Below are 20,031 nucleotides of genomic sequence, written 5' to 3'. Positions count from 1 at the left end.
TGTGAAAAGAAATGGGAGCTAAGATGGTTGGATTATGACCAAACATGTCACAGAATCTTATGCTTAAATCAAATTTGCAATTTCTCTAGCACAGAAGATATGAACTGTTTGAGGAACTGTATAGAAAATACCCTTGCAGCTGGCATAGTGCAGATCCAGTGAGGTGTGCAGCAAAAATGCTCTTATGCCCTTTTTATTTACTGTTTTCATAAACGACTTAGAAGTAAGATAGGAGAAATTGTAAAACAGTAACATGAGAGAAACATATGGTAGGTTTGCCATCTAGTCTAAACAGAGAAATAAGCAGAAAGTGGAAATCAGAGCCTGAGGCAGACACCATAGAATAAGATTCATGTTGGGGCTAAGCAGCTAAATCCAGAGGAGACAAACCTAACTGAGGGATATGTCTAGCCTAGTATGATGGTAAAAGAGTTCTTTTAGGTGAAGCACTCAGCAGCTGGACATCATCTCCATAGCATAACGTGAAATTAAGAAAAAAAGACATTGCAGAGATACGACTTTCAGGCCCAGAAAAATCCTATTTTCCCAAGGACTTAAACAAATGTGAAATAACTGATTTCATCTGGCACATGTTTAAAAAAAACCAGTAGTGACAATTTAAAGGCCATTTGGAAAAAAACCCAAAAGACAGAAAGCCCTCCACAAAACCAGGAGAGAGTACTGTGGGACTTACAAGGATTGACAAAAAATAAAAAAAAAACTGAAGAAGTTAAGTGTGTCTTATGCAAGTCAAAATTAATTATATGCACATAATTATGCAGATATACATACTGAGTGGTGGGTGGCAATCTATTCAAGTAGTAAAAGCAGGTAAACTGGAAAGAAGCAAATTAACTTCAAATAGAATACAGAAAGCAATGATCACCTAAATAGTCCTGATTGTGAAATATGCTATGCCTTAAGCACGGCAAAGGGACACTGCCTAGCCCCTGGAAGAACCAGTGGAAAAGCACAAGTATCTTGACAAGGAAATATATATCTTTTATGACTAGAATTTAAAAGTCTCATATGGCAAACAAATAGCTACTGGATCTGGCCTAATGTCCTAGATCAGAAGCAGATGATACAACAATGTTGGAAGTGCAGAGATGTTCCTTTCCCTCTGGGTCAACTAATTCCCCAATCCGCTAAGAGAACATCAGGCTGAGAAGCACTGATTTAAAACTGAAATGTGAACTCAGAGTTGTGCTACCCAAAGTCAGTGCCTAAGCATCAAACTCCTCTTTGTGTCCAGTCCTAACCTGCTGCTGTGAAACTTGTCCAACTCTGTGCCAGATGTGTCTGCATGTCACCAATATCGGGACAAAACTTACATGTATCCAGTGTAACAGGAAAACTCACTCGATGCTAAACTAGAGGATTCTGTTGATGTGATGCTATCTGTCCTCAAATCTGCCACAATGGCCTGGGATTCGTGTCACGGTAGTCACAGACACACATTAGATTTTAGCTCTGTATACTCAAACATTCTTATCTTCTTAATGAGAAAGAGCATATCAGATATTTCCTACTCTGGAATGCTTCTCCAAGCCACCACGGATCCTTTTCAACATGGTCCATCCAACTATGGAAACCCACCCCCTCTTCCTAGGATCCTCCTTCCTGAGACGCAACTCCCCTGGAATCAGTCCCACAGAAATAAAACACTTCCACCAGCCAGGATGGCAAGACCACATTCTGTTTAATAACAACTCCATAAAGGACTGTACATGCTATTTTGAGCTACCTCCCCTCCTTTACTGTGGTTACTGCCACATACAGGCATGGAGGTGTGTAGTGCCATATAAATTTCTAAGTCTATATGTAGTGTGTGCACATGTATGCGTGTGGTTGTACATGTATGTATTTATATATATCTTTGTAGAAGTGTTATCTCATAAGTCACATTATCAAAACATGCGAAGTATATCCAACAAAAATTTTCAGGCAAACATGTTTTGGAGCTGGAAGACCAAAGGCAAATCAGACTCATTTTAGTTATTAAGGGCTGGGGTGGGACAAGGTAAGGATGAAAGCTTTCAGTAGCGGGTCCCTTTCCCTTGTTTTACTTCAATTCAGTACTTTCTCCCCAAACATCAATGCACCTCTGTAAACACTAGCTTGAAAGAATAAATATAATCACCATGCAGCCTCCCCGCTACAGAAAGTGTACAGGCTTGGGGGAAGCTCTTTAAAATTGCTTCGCAGCAACCTCCATTGTCCCATACACTTATGCTAAGGTAGTTTCAGATACCGAGAATACAACATTTAAAGACCCAAGCCTTTAGTTATTTTTATACATGCTTCAGGAATCCATTCTGCATGCTACCCCTGAGACTCCCATCCACCACCCTTGTACCTCCCAAAACCTCAGTCTTTACCCACCCATATCTAAAAAATAGCTGAAACAAGAGAAATCCTGTTCCTCATTAAATTATTTTGAGTCCCAATTTTATAATGTAGGGATTCCCAGAGACCTCCAATCATGCACAACATCCACAAATTAGAGAAGAAAAATTAAAGCCAAACAAGAATATATACCTGCAAAAGAGCTTTTGGCTTGCTACATTGCTCAAGCATGCAGTATCTGAAAGGAAGGAAAATCCACTTGTACTTGCCTCATGGGAACTTGGCAGGGCTCTGGAAGAGGGTTCTTAACCTTTTGGCCTCCAACTCATGACCAGATTTCCATGCCCAATGAAAATGAACCCAGAAGGCCAATGAATCTGGACTAGATGCCTGTATCTTATTAGAAGCAAATCTTCATGCATGATCTTGTCTACATAATGGAGAAAAGCCTTTATTGTCTTGCTAGCATGGACATTTGATCCCTTGTGGGAAAGCAAAAACAAGACTAGGTTTCAGAGGGCATTTAAAATGTCCCCAGTCAAAGGAGATGAGGAAGATCCACAGGACACTGTAATCTCTCTCTTCCTAGAAGACAGCAGTTACTACTTATCAATAGGTAAGTCCTGCCCATGGCAGAGGGGTTGGACTAGATGATCTTTAAGGTCCCTTCCAACCCAAACCATTCTGTGATTCTATAGTATCTGCACTGAGAACAGTCTTGAACAAGTCTTTACAGTTTTAGTAAACATAATCTTTCTCGGACCAAATTTTTCCTCTTCCAACAACGTGTATCTGCACTGGAAAAATATATCACATATTTATTCTCTTTTGTGCAGACCAACACTGACAATCACAGAGCTTCTCTTAATTTCCAAGGAAAAGATAACACTTTGATCTGCCTATGCTGGGGAAAAATGCCAGTGCAAGGATGTAAATAGACCCTAATGTTCCAAGTGCAAATCGTCCATGTCCATTTGTTAACACAATAACCATTTGTCTTCACGCCTACACCTGTCGATTCATGGAGCTGGTTGTGCTGCTGAAAGAGTGTAGTGTCTCCAGGTTCCATGACAAATTCTGAGAGAAAGAGAGACGTTGATCCGGCACACAAGTCCAGCTCTTCTGCTCCTGCGCTACTTAGCCTGGGAAAAGCCTATGATACAAAAGAGGCACCTGACATTGACTTTACAGCTTGCAATCATATTTGAGACTGTGCTTTAATGACTGTAGTCTGTCCTACACATATGTTTAGTTCTAATAGGCACTATTTTACTCACATTTTCCCTGTTTATTTTTCCTTTCCCTGAGCCATGGCATAGATATCTTTCCCTGTCAGATTGCTACAGGGGAGGAAAACCAAAGATGAAACTGTTACTTAGTTACATTTTTCTAGATGTAAGGGCACCGACTTTTTCTTCTCTTTTTTCTTTTTCTTTTAGAAAAAGTCAAAAAGTTAATTTAAAAGACATGCCAGAGTTGTCTGAACAACATTGGAAATTCCACCTGGGAGAAATCAGAAGGAAGAGCTTAGACTACGTCAATGTTGCTCTGCTTTCTATAGCATTTAGAGGTGGATTTATTTGAGTTTCTCCTTCCAGACAATTACCAATACATCAGTTAAGGCAAACTGAGCTGAATTTAGGTATTTTAGGTTTCCAGTGAGAACAAAACTCACATTAACTTCATTTGGACAAGGAGTAAGTTCTTACTTGGTGTATTTCTCATAAGATTTCCCTGAAGAACTAAGCATGTTGAGAATGGTTTTTCAAAGATAATGCAAAGAAGCTAGCAGGTACCCTTTCCTATCACTTTGTCTTACAGAAAAAACAGTGTGGCTTGGACTAAGGAGCACTATAAGCTGCAACAATCCTGGATTTACAGCTTGTGCAGCAAGTCTGCCATGAAGCTTCCTACCTGAATTGTGTAAACAAAAGACATTTAGCTTTTCTTGACCTTTTTCCCGAGCCTTTCTCTCAATGTCTTTCCCTCTCTAGCTAGACTTCTCCTTGCCCTTGCACAGAGCACACATAGATGTCCACAAGCCTGTACTGTTGCACACTACCTTGCCTCACCACCATACCTCATACCTCTGTCCAACTAAGAGAACAATTTCCTCTCCCTGGTTCTCTTCTCTGGGGTTACAACTAACATTTTTTCATTGTTGTTGTACACAGTACAGCACACACAGACTCTGCGTAGGTGAGAAGTGCTCTTCTGGATCTCACACTAGATTGGAACTGGTTTAAAGACAGGAATAAGCCTCCCTTGCTCCAGCTGTGCTTCACTCTTGCACAAGGCTCTCCTCTTGCAATTACAGGATAAGACTTATCAGTACCTTTAGCTGCCATGGAGTTTAATCACTGAGTGCATCTAAGATTTATGCATGTTAATTTTATTAATTCCATGCATCTATCAAGTTACTCCTGTCCTCCTGTCCCTTGCAAGGGTTTATCTCAAAGGAGCCTTTGGAAAGGAAGGGAATAGTGAGGGAAATAACAGAGCATAAACAACAACAAACACCAAATCAAGTAAGAGCATACTAGAAATTCCAAGAAAAACACTATGGAAGAGAAAGGGAAATATGTCCTTCATGGTGCCCCAGTTGGGCTTATTCTTTTCAGACAGGTACTTCACAATCGGCTTAAGCCCATTTAAGTTGCATTGGCAACCAGTCTTCCACATGACCATCTGCACATTTTACCAGCCCTCAGTGATGCTTGCCTCACCAAGTGGAGCAATATGAAGAGTTCATCCCACTGAAACCCTTATTTTGATAAGGGACTGGGTTAGTTTTCAATGGGACCAGTTCCTGAGCAGGCAAATGAGTGCTAGCGCTGGTGCTTTTTAGGCAGTAGAAGTACACAGCTGGTGCTGGCGGAAAGGAGGAGGCATGACAGCTCCTTAGAGCAGCTTAGATTCATCATGAAGATGCCACTTCAAAGCGCGCTTTCCCTATTTCTCTAACCTGATATAAAGGAAAGCCAGCTGCTGTGAACAGCACTATCTCCCCCTCTGCTTACAGCTGTTCCCTCTTCACTTTTATAGTAGGGTAAAAGTGCATGGTTTGCTGTGGGTCAACTGTGCATCAGCATCAGCACAAGGGTTGTGGGAGGTGAGCACAGCCAGGGCAAAGGGCTGCCTTCCTTCACAGCAGCTGACCATTGGATCAGCTTAGAAGCATGGTTAAACTGTTCTTTGCTGCAAGTCTGTCGCTAAAGGTGACATTAAAGTTTTTAAGGGGGAAAGCAAGTGGGTGACTTGTCAGCAGCTTTCCAGAAGAAGGTGATGGTAATTTAGAGGCACAGAAACTGAAAGGAGCAGACTGACTTCTCCATCCCAGAGTCTGAGGTAATGGAGTTGAAGAGAACTCAGAAGGCTTATAAAGAAAGCTTCAGATTTATAAAAAAAACCCCAACAACTTATGAAATAGTTTAATCAGGTATGAGCAATCATAGGAAAAGGAACAAGAGAGAATTTTCTTGCAGTGGAAGCTTTTAAATTAGGGTCACTTGTGTTTAAGCTTTCTTTGTGTTTAGCAAAATAATTTCAACAAGTTCCTATTGAAGACAAAGGCTTGGGGAAAAGATGAGAATCTTCTACCTCCACTGCTTCAAGAATATCCAAATTTTTCTGTAGTGCAGCTCTGCTTTACAAAAGGTTTGTGGAAACAAACAGCAGGCTCAGTTTCTTAGTAACTGCAGATCAGGAATATTGAGCTTACCTTTCGTCTTATTTTCAGCCTCGCAAATACAATTTGGGCTCTGACTATTTGGCTGGACTCTCTCCAGCTCATCCCTCCTCACCAGGATAAAGGGATTGCAGGCCAAATTTCACTCACAGAGCACCTGTGCCTCCCATATGCTTGAATAGGTGTATCTACATAATAACAGCTTTTCTGGGAAACGTACACTAGGTTCCAGGTCTCTCTCTAATATTGGATACACACAACCAGCAGGCCTGTTACATAAGAAAAGGCCAGGTTATACAAACAATTTTCCACTTTCAAAGAGATTCAAACTGCCTTTCCAGTTCAGCTCAGGATGCTCACGCAGGTGACAAGTGTAGATAGGCAGATCTGCTCTCTCTGGTCAAGCTCCTAGCAAATACAGATACATTTCTCTTTTGGATTGTGGAGAGGTCACGGAAAATAGCCTTTTTCTTTCTTTCAGGAAAAGGCTGAAATTTTATTATTCACAGAAAGTCAAGACCTTTATGAAAAAAAAAAATTAGTAAGTTTGGAAGTTTTTACAGAGAGTAGTGTTCAAACCAGTCTGTATTCACAGAGAATGAGGCTATCTACAGGTTTCTAGAGATCAGGTTACAGAATTATACAGCAGGGTATAATTCTCTATCCCATTCCACAGAGGTTAATTTTTTTCACACTTCTTCCCATGTAGATAATTCCTTGTCACTGTCTTCCACGGAGACAATGTACATCTTTTAGACATGAGTCACACATCTTAGTAAATGTACCACATGTCCATATTAAAGAAAAAGAAGGCCTGGACAAGCTGACCCACTTGTCCCAGTCCTGTAAACAACACAGAGGGATCATTAGAAGCTACTGTAAAGTCACCGTAAACATCCAGATTGCTCCTGGAGAGGCACATGGGAACAAAACGGTTTGGAGAGGAAAACAAGAAGCCACCCAAATCTCCCAGAAAGAAACATACCCAACAAACATTTGTTTCCCTGAAGGATTTTTAAAAAAAGAAATAAGAAAAGGTTAACACTCATTTGTCATCTGCTGATGTGCTCTTGGCACTTGCCCCATCTCCCTTTTCTGTCTAGCGTGATTTCCTAGGCCCCGCTCTAAGGTTAGACCCAAACCAGTTCAGGACAATGAGCTAGCACTGGTCCTGCAAGAATTATAGAAGATCGTATTTATCAAACCCTCCTGCCCAGGGGAGGTTAGCACCTGAATGTGTAAACATCTTTGAAGAGATATTGAAAGGTCATCATTCAGGAGAAGAGCTACCTCCTTAGAGAGATGTAAGCAAGACCAAACAAATGAGTAAAAAAAGATGATCACAAAAACTTTTCCCTCTTACCTACACCAAATTACCAATCTTACTTAAATATCCCAAAAGTCTTCCCTTTAGAGGTGCAAGAGAGGGAAGACAGATCCACTTGAAGTGGACTTTGCTGGAACAACTTAGTTATTGAAAGAAGAGTCCCTCTTCATGCAGCTGCCAGTGTAAGTGGGAGAAAGCTGAGTGGGGTAAAGTTCTACCTGAGAACCCCATTCCTACTTTTTGTAATTCCTGGATGTCACCTGCTTTGCTTGCCAGGAGCTGTCTGAACTCTGAGACTTGATGGTATTACTTCAGTCACAATTTATTCTCCTTAGACATTCTTCCCTGCAAATATGCAGGAACTAAATCTGAAGCAGGGAAGGAGCACGCATCACTCTCCTGTCATCCAAAAAACACAACAAGCCTGAAGAAGAGGCAAAGAAAAAACAAATGTATCATGAATTAAACAGAGCAGATATGAGTCAGAGTAAGTGAGAAAGAGTTGCCCCTGGAACAGTATGGCAGTGCCCAGGCAAATTCATTTCTCTAGCTCATCAGATTTAGCATCTGATTTACACCCATGCTTTGCCAATGCTTTTTTGCAAGATGTCTTGCAATTAAAACTCAGCATTTGGGTAATCTCTGCTGGTTCTGTTCGGTTCTTCAGCAAAATCAATAACCTTGTACAATTTTTGCTTTTATCTCTGTTTTTTTTTCCTGGCGAGAGTTCAAAAGGAGACAATTTCCTTTCAAAACCTCTTCCTCCCAAAAGGAGGTCTGTAGAAACATGGCAAGGAATTGCAAGAGACCAAATTCCCCTAGTCAATGAACCACGTTTTTTTAACAAAAAATGTAGAACCCGTAAAAATAGGGAAAACTCCTGAAATCAGCTTTCTCCACACCTAAAAAAGAGATGGGAGGGAAAAACAAACAGACCAAATACTGAGCATTATTGATACTGCTTGGGCATGGGAAAACAAAAGAAAACATAGGCAGGAGGAAGACAAATAGGAGGAGAAAACTTCCTCTCACCCCTTTTCCTCCAGCTACTTTTGGCACTGCAGAAGGAGTGGCAGAAATGGGAAGTGAACAGTATTTCTGTTAAGTCATGACTGGAGTACAGGCCTTTCCTATTATTAACTGCTCTGTTATTAACACTTATCCAGCAATATAAAAAGGTTAAAAAAAACAAAGCAAAAGCTGAAAACTCTAATGTAAACTGGGTATCTGTGATCTCATAGCTGTACACGCTGTTCCTGGATCTGTTGCCTACTCTCTGGGTCTCCCCATACCACTGGCAAGGGAGAATACAGAAAGATGCAGCAGCAGCACCAAGATGGACATGTTCTCAAGCCTCCTGCAAGAGTCAGCTTTTTATTACTATCTCCGAGGCTGAAAATGTCCTTTCGACCGGCTTCCAGTGCCCAATGCCAAAAGGACACACCGCTCTTGCCAGCTCCTGGGAAGGTAGAAATGTCAAATAAAGAAACAAATAAATGAAAGAAACCAAAACATGAATATCTGAGAACAGGGTTAGATTCACATCTGCATCCGTTCCTCCATGCCACAGAAGAGCCTGGCCCACAGAGCCACACCATCTGTACAGCAGCATAGCCCGTGCCCACGGAGCACAGTTTGTATCCATCAAACCTACCATTCTGTATCAAGGTGCTATTGGGGATCTGGTTACACAGCAAACTTTCATTTCAGTACAATATGTATCGAATACAGCCTTATAGTCTGTATTGGTCACAATCACACAATACTAGTGCAATCTATATTTGCAAAGCCAAATCTTCATTTTAAACCAGTTTATATTCACATATTCTATCAAAGGGGACCATGTGCACAGAACACCATCCATTCTGCCAAGATGAATTCTAGCAACGCATAGTCGCTCCCTATACCCAGCCTGTCTCATCAGCCATATCCCCTGTACCAGAAGAATTTGTATCCACAGCCAAGACTTTGTATTAAAAAGATTTAGAAATTATTTACCAATCCAGATCTCTACAAGCACCTCACGTGTTGCCCAGAGCAATGAAAATCCAAAATATATGTCCATGGGGGAGGGGAGAAGAGGTTTTTATGTGTCAATCACTTTGAGATTTTCCTCTTGTTTAAAAAAATAATTAAATGTCAACAATGGAAGGTGTGCCTCCTCAGAAATATGGGGAGCTGGAGAGAAGAATCCCTGTAATTTCATTCCTTGCCACCCCTCTCTTTGTTCAGCAGTGATGAGAACTTCACAGAAAGCATCAGTTATTTGTTTCTCCCTCTTCCTCATCAAAAGACTGCACCCCAGAGGAGGTGACATCTGAGACTTTGCGGCTCAGTGCAGCATGTTCCATCTCCTCTCGAGGAGATAGAGATTCCAGGTCCCGGCACACTGCATCATCCTCCTCTGGAGAGGGCTTCTTGTTCAGGAGAGGAGCCTTCTCCAGCCGTGGGTTCCCTTCATCCTCAATGTGGTCCTCCATGTATGTGCTGGACTCAGCTCCACCCCCACTCTGAGCAGTCTGCAGGGGCCACACGTGGACCAGCCCCGTGTTCTGGATGAAGTTCTGCTCCTGCCGCTGTTGCTGCAGCTGTTGCTGCTGGAGAAAGCTGCTCTGAAGCAAAATGCTTTCCTGAAGGTTTGTCTGGGACTCATCAAAATTCTGGCCTAAGTAGGAGCCAGTTGCTGGGGAAGCGATGAGGGACTGGTCACTGGCCTCCCAGGCATCAGATGAGCCTAAGCAATACATGCCCTGCGAGACGTAGGAATGAGGCCAGCTATCATACTGCGTCTGGGCCATATGCTCTGCAAGTAAAAGAGGGAAACAACACACAGTTAGACACTCTCTCTAGGCCAAGCTGGCTCATTCAGGTAGTCTGTGTGCCTGTGCATGGCACTGCACTGTACACGGTAAATGAATCCCTTAGAGGGAAGGAGGGCGAAGAGAAAACACAGTTCTAGGCAGTAGGCAGATAACCTTGATTATATCCACAATTGACTGCAACGGCTGGTAGCTTTCCACAGTTGTGCCCGAAAAAAAGGCAAAAGGAACTGGACTTTGGAGCCTCCCTGTTATAATTAGATTCCTTGAACAGCTCCACAAATAGGGATGACTCTACTAGTCACACCCCCAAAGACTGAGGCTGCAGAATAAAACAGGGTAAAGGGAAAGACAGCAACGTGAAAACAAGAGGAGCAAACGGAAGTTTTAAGATTAGCAAGAAGCACTGGAGCTCACCTTGGCTCTCCATCAGCTCCTGATAGTTCTCAGAGTAGTTGCTTGCTGGGTTGTCCTGATTTGAGTTTACACTCACATCCTCACCATCCATGGAGGACCAGGCCATGAGAGTTGCTTCAGAAATAGCAAATTGCTCCATCACTCCTGTGCCAAAGGAAACAGGAAGGGTAAATAGGGATGTGTGAAGGTCTCCATTTCTCATCACCCTCCTTAACCTCATCTCTTGGTCACACTGCCCCACTCTTGTCCTATCTCAGCAACACCCATCACCCACAATGGGCCCTGACCCTCTCACATTTGCATTCCATTGGCAATCCTTCGACCACCAAGTCTCTCTCTGTTTTGGCCATCTGAACCACCCACAACCTCTCCTACGTGGTCTCTCGGGGATTCTGCTCTGAGTCATCTCAACCAATCCAATCTACATGCCAGAAAGTCAGTGCTACCTGCAAGGAACCGGGCCTCCTTCTCCCCATCACTCAGGTCTGAGTAGGCGTCGGCGTCTTTGCGCGCTGTCTCGTGCGTGTGCTGCTGCTGCTGGCTGTTGGCTTTGCCCCAGCCTTGCCACTCAATCATGTGAGCCACACGGCCTTGGCCCATTGCTGTTGGCTTTGTGACATGGTCCTTCATGCTGCGAGATATCCCTAAGGGGCCAGACATTAGAAAACAAGGAAGGGCTATTACACAGTTCCATGGTTGTCTGCCATGCTGTTTACCTCTCTTAGAAGTGGAGCTTCTCCCCTCCTTTCCTGACAGGATTCATGCCTGCGGCTGGGTGTCTCCCAGTTTCCCTGTATCACTCTCCAGGAGAGTTTCTCCATGTTTCCTTGGACTAGCTCTCAGAAGGGGGAAAAAGGGAAACCCAAAATCTGAAAGACCATTTCCTTCCTTGCCTAGAATCCATTTAGGATAGAGTTGGGCATGAAGGATGAAGCCTGGAAGTGAACAAACTAAGAAACAGAAAATGGGGTTAAACTCAAGACTGTTTGAGGGGAAGCAACTGAAGATGTCTGAGCGGGGGTGCACGGTGAGAAGTCAACAGGAGTAAGACAAATCTGTTCTTTGAAAGGGCAACAACAATGAGATCTCTGTATTTAGAACCATGGTGGTGGAGACTCCTCTAAGGCCTTGAAAAGGCGAGAGTCAGAAAGGAGCAGGTGTGAGAGCAACAAAGAGATATGGGAAGAGGCACAAAGGCCTGTGGAGAGAAGCTGCCAAGGATAAACTCAAATTCTGAGGACCTCACCAGAGAAAGATGATTTAGCCAAAGCCCCAATCCCATAAGCATTGGAGTTGCGTTTCAGCTTGGGGAGGATGGAGGTCGTATCTTCCATGGAGAGCTGAAAAGAGAGAGAATATGAAGAAATGATATACAGGAAGGAGAAAAGGAAGTGAATTGGAGTGAGAAATCAGTAGGTAGTTGGAAGATGAGGAGCAGAAGCAAGCAATAGGAACAAAAGAAGGAAAGGAAAAATTAGAGGCTATTTAACCAGGACTGGGTATTGCATAGCACTGGGACTGAGTGAGGCAAGGTCAGAGGGAGAGGCAGAACCAGGCTGTGAGAAGCCTCCCTTTGCTGCTGCCAGTCCTTCATAGACATGCAGCACCGTTCCCAACTCTTTGTTAAAGATCCAAGACATGGCTGATGAACAATTCAGGGAACTTCCAATGGGGAGCTGTCAGTGCAAATGGCAAGGCACAGTAATTAATGTATCATATATTCATCATACTAAAGTTAATAATTTTTATATGTCACTTTGGGGGTTTTTATTCTTCTCATATGGTCTTAATAAAATGAACATGACTGTATCAGTGATGTGTCCTGTTTCAAGCACCTACAACTACCTGTATATAAATGTGGTATATACAGCTGTGCTAATTTTCTTTATTGTCTTCTCTATGTTCATCCAAAGTCCCAGAATAACAAGGACAGGACACTACTGGGACAGTCAGCAGTCACAAACATCATCATGAAAATAATCTCTCAAGATGAATTCATCAGGCTTCTTCAGAGATGCCACGCATTTCATCTGAGGCTTAATTTTCACAAGGGCTAAACAAGCATTGCTTCTGCTCTTCATTTCAACCTCACTGAAAATCAAGGCTAGAATGTTTGAAACACAACAATACTCAAAAGTAGTGACCATGATGCCGGAAATTTTAAATCCTGACACAAAACAAGCATTTGGTCACAGGCACAGACCTCACAAAAAGTGAGTGGAGCAATAACTGGGCAATGAAATAGCTGGAGGCAAAGAAAGGCATTTTAAAGATGTTGAACTGCATATAATTCCAGTCAATTGCTGAATTATGAGAGATGAGTTTTTCTGGAAACTGAGCATAAAGGCAGCAACTAAGGCATCCTGTAACTTTGGAGCCAGGAATGTCTGTGTGTAACACGAGCTGAAGAAATCACAAAGCAGGGGAAGAACAGTAAAAAGTGAGAACACATCCCTTGTTCCATGATGCATTTCCTTAGGTGATGAAGCTTGTTGGAGAAAGTCCATCTATGCCCCCACTGGTCATTCCTGCCTGGGCACTGCTGTTCAGTATCCACCCACTTGTTCCATGACAGCCTGCAGGCTGGGCCATGAGCTGCCTCATGGAAATTGGTCAGAGAAGAAAGTAAAATCAGGGGGGTTCTACCACTGCAAGGTTGGAGAGCTATGACATGAAGGCAGAAATGAATGGGATCAGAAGGAAATTAATGATCCAGCTTAGATACCAAAGAAGGTTTATGGAATTACACTGTGAAAGAGCTGCATTACGGAAGAGCTCCATGGATTCCGAATGGGTTGGAAAATGGGAAACTGCAAGTAAGGAAACTGTCTTCTACTTTCTTTAAGGATACATGACTGTGTACCTTGCTTTGAGATAGACAGAGGTGCAATGAGGAAAAAAATCTGACAAATTTCTTCTAGACAGTTGTTGCATGCACCATTATTTTCCTGCACAACTTGTTTCTCTAATTGAACCTAGGCAAGAGATCCCAAGCCATAAGTGCTACAATAAAAGAAGTATCAGCAGGGTGAGAATTAGTTTAAAAAATGTCCTCTTGATATTCAGTGTCCCAAACGCTTTTAAACCACAGATTACCAGAAAATTACAGACATTTTAAAAGTTTTGAAAGTATCTGGAATATGAAAATATTTATACTACTTAAAATGGAGCTTCTAATCTTGCCTTTACAAGTGTACAAAACTATCAAATTAACTTACGTTAAAATACTTTTTAAGCCTACTGAGCAAAAAAAAAAAAAAAAAGAAAAAGTTTGGTAGCATAAATATGCATTATTCCTTTTCCAGGATGTTGTTTTTGCTTTTGTGAAAAACAAAACAAAAAAACCCCACATTTTTTTGTTCATAGCACAGGTATTAAAAGCAAAAGAAACGTGTTAAAATGTTTGCTTGTTTTTTCTTCTGCTTGTTAACTGAAGTTAACTAGTACTGACCATCTCCCCCGGGGAACATTAAGAATTCTTTTACTTCTGTATGCAACTGAATATGAGAGAGACATTTTTCCCAGAGAAGATCAAATTATGACCAAGGACTAAGAATTTTCTTAACATTCTGGACAGACACCTTTCTTATGTAGCAGCACCCAGAAATTTCAAAAATAGAACATAGGAAACATCACACATTTGTCCCAAAAAGGATGAAGGCAACTGAATAGCCATCTGCAGATCTAAATACCTGCCAGACAGCAAAAAACGGAAAGCAAAAAAAAATTTATCACCATCCTTTGAATCATAGACAGTTCCCAGAATTTCAGTGGCACTAAAAGCTTTCAGTCGTATTTCCATTCTGGCCTCCACTGTATCCAATGGCAGACAAATCGTGGTCTTCCTATAACTAGAAATTTGAACAGTAGTGTAGCGCATACTCACGTTGATGCCATCCCAGGAGAAATCTGTCCGTGTTTGCTGAAGAAAGTAAAGAATGACAGCACGTCAGTGCAACAAACAAGTTGCGAACAGCCAAGCAACTCTTGTAGTTTTGCCATAATCAACAACCGCTACGTTATCTGATATATTAAAAGAACCTTGTGTCTTTCAAGCTGGTTTCATTCCCTCCTGTTGATTATGGCATCTGTAGGTGTCACGGTGCTTGGAGGAGCAATAGCAGATAGGATGATAGAGGAGGAAAGGGAAAAACACTTTTTCACAAGGCTCCCCTTCCAACTGTGGGTGCTGTACCACTTTGAGGCTAACACAAGGAGGAGCTACACCACCTCTATATTTTAAGTATAATACAGCAAGCAACAGAAGTCTGCTGAAGTTATTTTTTCTTGTAGTGTTTCGGTTTGTCCATTCTGACTCACTCTCCCCTTGCAAACTACAGCCATTCCCTATATCAGCCATCACAGCACCAATTCATAGTGTGTTTCCTTCAGCTGGGAGGACTCACATCTCAACAACTTGGTTTTGGGGATGTGGACACAGGAAAATTTAGATGAGTCAGTTATACCTATTATATCCATTCATATAAATCAAGATGTTCACTGAGGTGTAGTTTATGCTCATTGACTTTTAGATCTGCATTTGATTTAACTGAATCTTCCACACGAGATCGGGCCCAACAATTTCTGCCAGGATTCCATGAAACTTGAAGTTTCTTGAAGTTATATTCCAAGCCAAAGACATATAAAAAGGAAATAAAAATACTGATACATTAATATTTGTTAAGGTTTTGCAAACCGTATGTTATTTTTTAAGGTTATTTGTGAACATTATTTGTAATTCTTCAAATATTATGCATCTAAAATAGCTTTGGTATTTTTATTAATCATCATTACATGCACTAAACCTTACGAAGTTGAAAATTCAGGTATCTAAGAGTGCAGAAGCTGCAATAATTCAGAACAGCAAATGAACCAGCCCTTGAGATACTGCATGGTAAATCAATTGGCTGTGAGTTACTAGTGAATGCAGCCCTAAAAATCAAAATGTAAACAAATCAAAAGATTTTATGGCTATGCTGCAGAAGCTGGGACAGACATAGTGCTGGACATTTCAATATTAATCTGTATTCAAGGAATGCAGACCTACAGGCTTGTGAGAACTGTCACTGTTTATTCCACATCGTGTTCCACTCCCGTCATGAGTGGTTAAAAAGCACTTTCATTTGCAAATTCTTACTCATTACGGATCTTGTGAAGGAGTGACTCAACTCTATTCAATGCAAGCCAAACTACACAGGTATGAAAGTCTGGTGCTCAGGTGTTCATTGGCATTCTGGTCCTCTCCCAGACGATGCCTCTGTGATGCACAACACGCGTTTCTGACCTCACAGAGAATTCAAATTTTCTGATCCCCTTGGGTAAGTAGGTCTGGGACAGGCACTTACCTCAGTGGAAGGTCGATGGAAGCTGCTGCCATGCAGTGAACTCGTGCTGTCCATATTGATTTGGTCCACATCTTTCAGTCCCTTCCAGTCTACTGCAATCACCTCATTTCCTGTGGGAACACATCTGGTCAGGCTTCTGAATGCCATCACAATTTGTTCTATCAGTCTTAAGACAACTCAGCTAAGCAAACAAGAGAATCATTGAGTTTAAGGCCACAATAGCCTCAAATCAGATATTCTGGTTTTAATCAGACATGTACATCATCAACTATTATATTTCTCACAGCTATCTCCACATGAAGACTAGTCACTTGTGTTTTTCTCAAGCATAATGTATGCTTGGCTAAAGCACAGATTCATCCAGTCATGATGTGTGACTGGAAAAGAACCAATTCTTTTGATATTCCCTTCCAATATTAAACCATCATCACTTAAAAAGGCATTTCTCAATTATAATTTTAATTGGTCTGACATCAACTTAGGGCTGCTGGAGCCCTTGCTTTGCCATTCTTAGCAAGATTAAAGACCTTCTTAATACCTGCCATTACATTTCAAATTTTAAATATCAATAACATAAAATACAAATGATAAAATTTAATTAAGATTAAAAAATTAAAGAACATTAAATTTAAAAAGCGAAACTAAATGCAAAGAAGCACACATAAATAGTCAGCCAAGTAACCAGGACTGCTCTGTGCTGTTAGTGATTTATTGTGCCTTCAGCCTTTGTGCCATCCTCAAACTCTGCTTAGAATTATTTGCTGCCATGTCAGAGAGGAACAATTGTACTGTCTTTAAACTTGAGCCTTGCTAGAACCTGGCAAGAAATATAGCTCCCCAAATGATCATTTATTCCTGGGATCAATTCAGCAATGTCTAGTCTATTTGGAATGCCACTGAATGTGAATGGTTCTATTTTCATCAGCTTTTAGCTTTTTATTTACTCTTTATAGCAAATTTCTCCTCCACAAACATATGCAAACTCCCTTGCTCATTCTAGCAGCTCTGCCGCATTTACATAGTTCTCATCAGTGCACTTCCCAGGTAGAAATCTTCTGACAGGCAAGAGATGCTGTGCTCCACCCCACAGAGGTCTGCACTTATGGGTGGGAAGCCCGAGGCATTCGTCAGCTAAAATTCAAAACGCAAAGAAATAATTTGGTCCCCTAGAAAGGTTAAACACGGCGATATGTAAAATATCAGAAAGCAAATGTTATTTGCATACTGTGGTGTCCACCACTCCTTCATATCTCAATTTTCTCCTGTACAAAAATACCTCCTCTCTGAAAGAACTAAGGGATATTTTTCCCTTCACGTCCAAAGTGTGTTTCTGTTCACCAGGATTATTCAAACCAAGTGTTTTAATAGCATCCCCCATATGCTTCTAACTAGGCTGAGTAAAGTTGCAGTTAAAAGAAACTTAGAAGAAACTTAAAAGAAAAAGGATTCCTGTACTGTATTCTACAAAGGTGAGCACAGAGGTCAGACACGGACAGACTTCAGGAAAAGGTAGGACACAGGTATGATGAGCATGACAAAGACCACCTCTCAAGGTTATGATCCACTTAACTGATTTTCTTGACAAGCACATGCATACATTTGGACTCACTGAGCTCTTGGTGACTGCACTGCCACTGATCAGAGTGGCAATCTTGAGACTTGGGCATTTTTGTATTCAAGCGAGAGGAGCAAGGTCTTAACAGGCCACCCATGAGTTGCTTATTTCCAGCATGGAGACCTCTTAGATCTGGGGTCCAAACAAATCTTGCAAGGCTGGAAATATCTCTGGCAAGGGGAAGCGCCAGGCAGAGCTGTGAGAGCCCAACTGACAGTCCCAGGCACATCAGCTGTAAGGTTTGGTTGTGGCTTAGAATGGAATTTGGTCTAAGGAGTAAAGGGGAGAAGAAAGGGGCACTGTCAGGAAAAGCAAATCTAGGGAGGACTGGTATGGGAAGGAGCAGAGGGGTTGACTGTGGTCAGGTTGAGCTGAGGGATCAACAGAGGCCAGCGGGAGGATGAAACTGGAGTGAAGAGCAGAGCGGGAGCCTGTCCTTGCATGCTGGGATCCAGCTGCCTTTTTCTGTCTGTGCTCCTTCCCTCCACCTGCAACCCTTCACACTAGAACGAGAGAGCTGGGGCATTCCTGCCACAGACCTGACCAGGGCAGGGATGCTGGAGAGGCAGGAGAGATGCCACCTCTCCAGAGCAGAAGGCAGCTGTACAGAAGCCTTCAGTGCAGGTAGCAGTGTCACACCTGTTTTATCTGTTTACCCGAGGTCGTTTCCCTGTACTCGCAGCTGTTTCTGACCATAACACTGTGGTCCTTCTGTAAGTCTACACAGACATCCTGGCACACACCACAGTCTGCAGCACAGCTCTAGGAATGCACTGCAAAGACACCCCCACCCCTGCCAAAGAAACAGAACAACCTCAGGGAGCCTGGTGCTCAGCACATGTGTCTCCACAGCCCAGAATTTGGTAAATGACACCCAACCTTTGCTCTCAATTCTGCAAGCCCACTAATGGTTTCTGTGAAGTGTTAAGACTGTGGAAAATATTCCAAGAACCACACAATGCTTTGGGTTGGAAAGGGACCTTAGAGATCATCCAGTTCCAACCCCACTACCATGCACGGAGACATCTTTCCCTAGACGAGGTTGCTCAGAGCCGCATTCAACATAGCCTTGAACACTTTGAGGGATGGGGCATCCACAGCTTCTCTGGGCAACCTGTTCCAGTGCCTTATCACCCTCACAGTAAAGATTTTCTTCTTAATATTTAATCTAAAGCAACCCTCTTTCAGTTTAATGTTATTCCCACTTGCGCTACCCTTCCATGACCTTGTAAAATGTCCCTCTCCAGTTTTCAGGCTCCCTTTAGGCACTAGAAGGTGCTATAAGGTCTTCTCAGAGCCTTCTCTTCTCCAGGCTGTATACTAACATTATTCTGGTAGATGGTGGCATCAAATGGTTGAAGAACAATAACATCAAACAATTATTTGTCTCAAAGTCCACACCTGTTCCACAATAGTAGAACTAAAGGCCTACAGAATTTTATTTATGACTGGTTTTCTCCAGTCCAAATAGCTCATCCACCTAGTTCAGGGAAAAGAATGAGTAATACGTGATTTTGCATGCTCCATAAAGACTGAATAATTATTGAAAATAAATTCTTGATCTAAATAGTTTCATAGGTACTAAGAAAGAAATATATTGAGAGAAAATAACTCTTTAACATCTGTTAAATGCTTTTAAATGCAGTAATATCTGCTGAAGAGTTACATCACCACACACTGGCTGAAAAGAAAATCCCTGTGTTCTAACTGGTGTTGGGCCTGGACCAATGTTGCTTTCTCTTATTGAAAGTTGGATAAAGGTTACTGTTTTTTTTTCTCTTCTGCTAGAAATAGCAAGAGCAACATTAACCCACAGACACGAAAGATCAAGTTCTGCTCTGACAGATGGAAGGAAAAAAACATGGAAAATCAAGAAAAAAAAAGTATGGACAGTGAAGTGGAAAAAGAGAAACTGAAAGCAGTACACTGTACATTAGCATTGTTTTTATCCAACCTCTCGTCAACTTCTTTGTACCATCAATTTGTATGGGTTTTTTTCTTTTGTAATGGTACGTTTCTTCTCCAATATAATTTATTTTCTCTTATCCATCTTCCATTCCAGCTTCTGCTAATAATCATGACTAGTCCTTTTGTAATTCTATGATCAATCACCTCTTACAGAATAGTATTTGCTCTTCTCCATATAGAACTGATAAGCATTTTAAAACGAGTGGGCCATAAAGCTAATTTTAAAGTGGGATTTTTACAAACACATGCTATCAAATTTCTCATTTAAATATTCTGAAATGAGATGATGAAAGTTGAAAGATAACTGGATTTCTGATTTCCTTGTCATTGTTTCTGTATGGTGTGTACAGCAAGGATATAGAGGTAATTCATTTTCATTAAACTCTTAAGAGATGTCTTCATTTTATTTAAAAATTTAATATGTGTTTTGAGGGTTTTAAACATCTTAAATTCTGCTCTGGAAGACTCAGTAGATGACTGAAGAACAAGTAGGAAGCTGATTA

The 20,031-nt window shown here is 41.7% G+C and overlaps 1 protein-coding gene across 1 annotated transcript; it reads right to left on the bottom strand.

Moving 5' to 3' along the window:
• Positions 1-1,686: 1,686 nt before the first annotated feature.
• On the bottom strand, positions 1,687-16,206 carry FAM131B (family with sequence similarity 131 member B). Its single transcript, XM_008926986.3, has 6 exons — positions 15,946-16,206; positions 14,487-14,522; positions 11,847-11,940; positions 11,047-11,244; positions 10,601-10,744; positions 1,687-10,167 (listed from the first exon to the last, which is right to left on the bottom strand). The coding sequence occupies exons 1-6, from the start codon at positions 16,090-16,092 to the stop codon at positions 9,623-9,625; spliced, it is 1,164 nt and encodes a 387-aa protein (XP_008925234.2). The 5' UTR covers positions 16,093-16,206; the 3' UTR covers positions 1,687-9,622.
• Positions 16,207-20,031: the final 3,825 nt, after the last annotated feature.

This window comes from Manacus vitellinus, unplaced genomic scaffold (assembly GCF_001715985.3).
Source record: "Manacus vitellinus isolate BGI_N305 unplaced genomic scaffold, ASM171598v3 scaffold_28_pilon, whole genome shotgun sequence".
In the NCBI taxonomy this organism is placed as follows: domain Eukaryota; kingdom Metazoa; phylum Chordata; class Aves; order Passeriformes; family Pipridae; genus Manacus; species Manacus vitellinus.
The sequence above is the reverse complement of the archived record's forward strand: the minus strand, read 5'-3'. Positions and strand labels throughout refer to the sequence as shown.